Genomic DNA, 5,000 nt, shown 5'->3' on the forward strand with positions numbered 1-5,000 from the left:
ATATTGGTCATAAAAAGAGGACCGATAAAGTGGAGAGAACTATAATTAATGATAAGTCAGTGATGAGTAAAATGGAAACTCAAGAACAATTTAGACACTGCGAAATACAGAGACGGGGTACCACGAGCGTAGCTCCCATTCCCGTAAGATATAACTATGTAAATACTAGATACACACACACACACACACACACACACACACACACACACACACACACACACACACACACACACACACACACACACACACACACACACACACACACACATCACAAACGACTCAGTGGCGCAGCTGGTAGAGTTCCCGGCCGCTATATCTCATAGCCGTGCCTCCCTTTCTCCCTAGTCCTAGGGCGGCAAGCTTTCAGAGGTACACACGATCCATCCCGACCTTCTCCACGAGTATCCTTTTAATCTTACGGTTATCCCTTTAACCGATTTCAACAGAAGACCCTTTCCTCTTGGTATGACCTCATGATCATTTTAACTAATAGATAAACGTAGAATAAGTCAGTTTAATAATACAACGAACAGATATAACAATGTCAAATAGAGCCCACGGATAAGAGATATTCTCATCAATGACGTTTGAGATTAGCTGTGATCAGTTGCAGATAAGGATGAGGCCTGCGGCCAGCATGTAATTCCCTTCAGGAGACGAAAATGATGGAGATGTGATTTAACGAAATATATGTCTATAATCCTGCTGATTGATATTCAGACTCAAATCGCCTGACTAACAGCTTCACTCATTGCTTAGTATAGGTTTGGAAATGTGTATGTGTACGTATTTATGTCTATGTAGAGGTATATGTGTATTTGTATATATATATATATATATATATATATATGTTTATGTGTGTGTGTGTGCATGTATATGTTTATGTACATGTACGTGTACGTGTAGGTGTATATGTTTTGTCTAGAAATAGAGATGTACAGCACCACACACACACACGCGCACGCACGCACACGCACACACACACACACACACACACACACACACACACACACACACACACACACACACACACACACACACACACACACACACACACACACACACACACACACACACACACACACACACACACACACACACACACACACACACACACACACACTCACACACACACACACACACACACACACACACACACACACACGCACACACACACGCACAGACAGACAGACACACACACACACACACACACACACACACACACACACACACACACACACACACACACACACACACACACACACACACACACACACACACACACACATACACAAACACACATACACGTACGTATGCACGTACCCCCAGCACACACACACATACGCACACAAATAGAATTGGATTTACATAACGTTAACTGAGAGCGACAGACAGACATGGACAAAGATGGGGCCAGGCTGGATGCATTTGCAAACTGATACACAATTTTCATGGAATTCGTTCGGTTTCTATTGGGGCCAGGGGGGGAGGGGGAAGGGGGGAAGGGGGGAAGGGGAAAAGGGGGTTTGGTCTATGCTTTCATTGTTAAATAAATACTTCGGTTTAACGTTCTTTTCTTGCTCTCTCTCTCTCTCTCTCTCTCTCTCTCTCTCCCTCTCTCTCTCTCTCTCTCTCTCTCTCTCTCTCTCTCTCTCTCTCTCTCTCTCTCTCTCTCTCTCTCTCATTCCCTACTTATCCTTTTCTGCCCATTTCTCTCCCTTTCTCTCCCTCTCCATTTCTCTCTCTCTCACTACCTACTTCTCTCTCCTCTCTCTCTTTCTCTCTCTCTCTCGTTCTCACTGTTTCTCTTTTCTCAAGATAAATGAAAGCAAGCAAGCGGGTTTGCTTGTGAGTGATATCTTCCTGGATGTATTGTTGGTGTCTCGGTTACAGCCAGAATGCTTGCAACTTACCCTCCCTTCTCCCCTCTCCTCCCTCCCTTCTCCCCCTCCTCCCTCCCTTCTTTCTTCCCCCCCTTCCCCTCCTCCCTCCCTCTTCTCCCCTACTTCTCCCTTTTCCCTCGTCTCTACACATCACCTCAGTTCTTACCTATTCACATCATTTTCCTTTTCTTCCTTACTTTCCTTACCTTTGTCTTCCCTTCCTTTCCCTTCCCTTTTTTTTCTTTCCGTTCTTTCCCAATTCATTCCCTTCCCTTTCCTTCTCTTCCCTTTCTTTTCCTTCTCTCCCCTCCTTCTATCTCCATGGAAGGTTCTACGTTACAGTTGTCGTGTGTGTATGTGTGTATGTGTATGTGTGTGTGTGTGCGTGTGTGTGTGTGTGTGTCTGGGTGTTCCTGTTTATGATTGTGTATGATCACTAGATCATGTCTGCCTATGTGCGTTATTTGTGCTCGTGTCCGTGTGTGCGTCTGCTTATGTGCACACGCGTGTGTATGTGTGTGTGTGTGTGTGTGTGTGTGTGTGTACACCCTCATAGTCGCGAGATATAAATCGCCCAACTTTAGCTGCACTGCCTCAGTCGTTTCAACTTTGTGTGTTGACACTCAGGTGCCTGGGATGTGATTCGCCACACTGTATTGATACTCTCTGCCTGCGTTGGCACTCTCCTCTGGCACTCTTCGCTGGCACCATCACGTTCCTCGTCTAGCACAGTATTTCCTATACGCGCTCGTGTCCGGTGTATTTGTTGTCATTGAGTTTACCGGTACTCACACTATGTGTTGGCATTGCTGGCTCTATGACACTGTGTATTGGTACTTTGTGTTGGCACTTTGTCTGTGTGTTGGCATTCTGTGTTGGTTCTGATTGACTCTGTTTTTGGCATACTGTCTTGCTGTCCAATATGTATGAGATTAAGGCCTGTTGTCACCAAGTGTTGTTAATGTGTTGGCACACTGGGTAATACGCTCGCGTCTGTTCAATTCACGTCTGCCATCATTCATTATTGGTGATTTATGTTGGCAATGTCTTGACACCGCGGGACAAGGGAATCCCTATGTGAATGTTGGTAGATCATTGAAGAGTCAGCAAAATATTATGTTAGAAATGTAGGTTAGCTAGACATATTGCTGTTGTTTTTATCCTCAGAATGTTGTTAATCCCTGACTGTTGTCAGAATATGCGTGCATTAATTATTTTAACAAAACACTGAAGTGTCAAAAGTATATTGTTGGTTAGACAGTCTTGTCTTTTTTTTGTTGGTTTACGTTGACAATATTCTTATACAAAAGCAAATAATCGATGAATAAGTGAATAAAGACTTAAATAATGTACAAGTAAGCAAACGAATGGCTGGATGCAATAGATAAATACTCGAACACAAAACAGACAAGATGGAAATATTTCGTGAAATACTTCGGGTCGTTTTTTTTTTTCAATGTACACACAACAGCAAACCAACATACACTCACATGTGCACACACAAACACACGTACACGCACATCAATCATTATCGTCACTCATGATAATTATAATCAACAGTATTGGTATCTATATCAGTATCATCATATTAATTGGTTGACTCAGATCTTTTGCAGATGATTCCCAATCTCCAGAAATACGGCCACGGTCAATCAGTTAATGTATATTCCACTAAGGAAAGATGTTTTATAGTGTCTGAACTGGATAAGTGTTGGGCTGCGAAGGACAACGTGATCATTGCCTTCTGTAAGATTACCTTTGAACTACATGAAGTCTGTCATTAAGTATGTTCTGTCTTAAGTTAGGGACATCACCATAACAAGACGAACTGTTTATTAAAGAAATTATAACTCGTTTGGATTTTATCAAGTATTTGATGCATGAGGGGACGGAGAGGGGGGGGGTCGTCGATTTAATGAAGCGGCCTTGCTGTGGATGTGCTGTATCTTGCGACACTGCTTTTGACCCAGGACAGTGGACAAGATGCAGGGATGACCCGTCATCCAGGAGGTGCCAAGATAAGAGGGAGGAAAGGGGATAGAGTGGAGTGGATTAAGTAGGGGATGGAATGGGTGGGAGTGGTTTCTATGCCTTTGTTTTTTGGCTACCTCTCCTGTAAGGGGGAGGAAGCCTTTGGTATATGTATGTATATATGTATTTGATGCACATCATGCAATGTCACTAACCAAAGTAAATACCCCAGGTGCTATATCGGGGCTGCATGTCCGAATATATTGAGTAATACACAGCAGATAATTACGACACCACCTTGTTTCACCTATTTCTAAAAGCCAAACAAAATAGGAAATGATACAAGGAGGCACATAGTTAACTTGGTATACATTCATTTCCATTATCTCAAATCTTTTGTGAACAATTCGACTAACCGGCATGTCTCACAATGCGTTCTTTTATATTTGGACGCGCAACCCCGATATAGTGCTGGCTACGGCGAACCAGGGGTATTTACTTTAGTCGGTGACTGTACTTATTAGTACAAACTTGATCAAATAGTTGATAAAACTCGAACGAGTAAAACGTTGTATATCCGATAAAGACTTCGTCCTCTCATAGTTCGTTTCCTGGCCTGCTTGTCGTCAGTCGCCTTCCTTTTTCGTTCTCTTCTATGCCTGAGCACAGATGGTCGAAATGCTACTTTTTTTAATTTTAGTATCTTTTTTAAGTGGGTTTATGTTGAGGGATGTTGGGTTTATTACTGTGTTTCTTGGCCTTAAGAGGTGTGCTTGCCTTATGAATTGCGTGTGTTTTTGTCTTTGTGTAAAGATACGTTCTTGGGTATGGGAGGGAGGTCGGTTATGGTTATGAAAAGTCTGTAAGTAGTATGCTAAGGATGTTGTCATCTTGTGATGTGACACCACTTTCTCGATATGCATAATATTATTAATCTTTATATCAATAACAATGCCAGTACCATCATTATCAATACAAGTTTTAATATCAGTAGGCCTATCTATCATAAATCGATGTAGTTTTCGTTTTGTGTATCAGTTTAGGTTCTTTCTCGCTAAAGATGCCTGTCTCCTCCTCCTCCTCCTCCTCCTCCTCCTCCTCCTCCTCCTCCTCCTCCTCCTCCTCCTCCTCCTCCTCCTCCTCCTC

General features: G+C 42.8%; 1 protein-coding gene across 1 annotated transcript in view; it reads right to left on the reverse strand.

Annotated features, from left to right (window-relative positions):
- LOC143037384 (uncharacterized) overlaps positions 1-5,000 on the reverse strand; it is a 26,418-nt gene that overhangs the window by 7,930 nt on the left and 13,488 nt on the right. Inside the window, exons 5-6 of the mRNA XM_076205521.1 lie at positions 4,070-4,100; positions 2,666-2,822 (exon numbers count right to left, since the gene is read on the reverse strand). Coding sequence (XP_076061636.1) covers positions 2,666-2,822; positions 4,070-4,100 — 188 coding nt within the window. The remainder of the gene's footprint in view (positions 1-2,665; positions 2,823-4,069; positions 4,101-5,000) is intronic.

This window comes from Oratosquilla oratoria, chromosome 22 (genome assembly GCF_046742065.1).
Source record: "Oratosquilla oratoria isolate Oo_2021 chromosome 22, ASM4674206v1, whole genome shotgun sequence".
NCBI lineage: Eukaryota > Metazoa > Arthropoda > Malacostraca > Stomatopoda > Squillidae > Oratosquilla > Oratosquilla oratoria.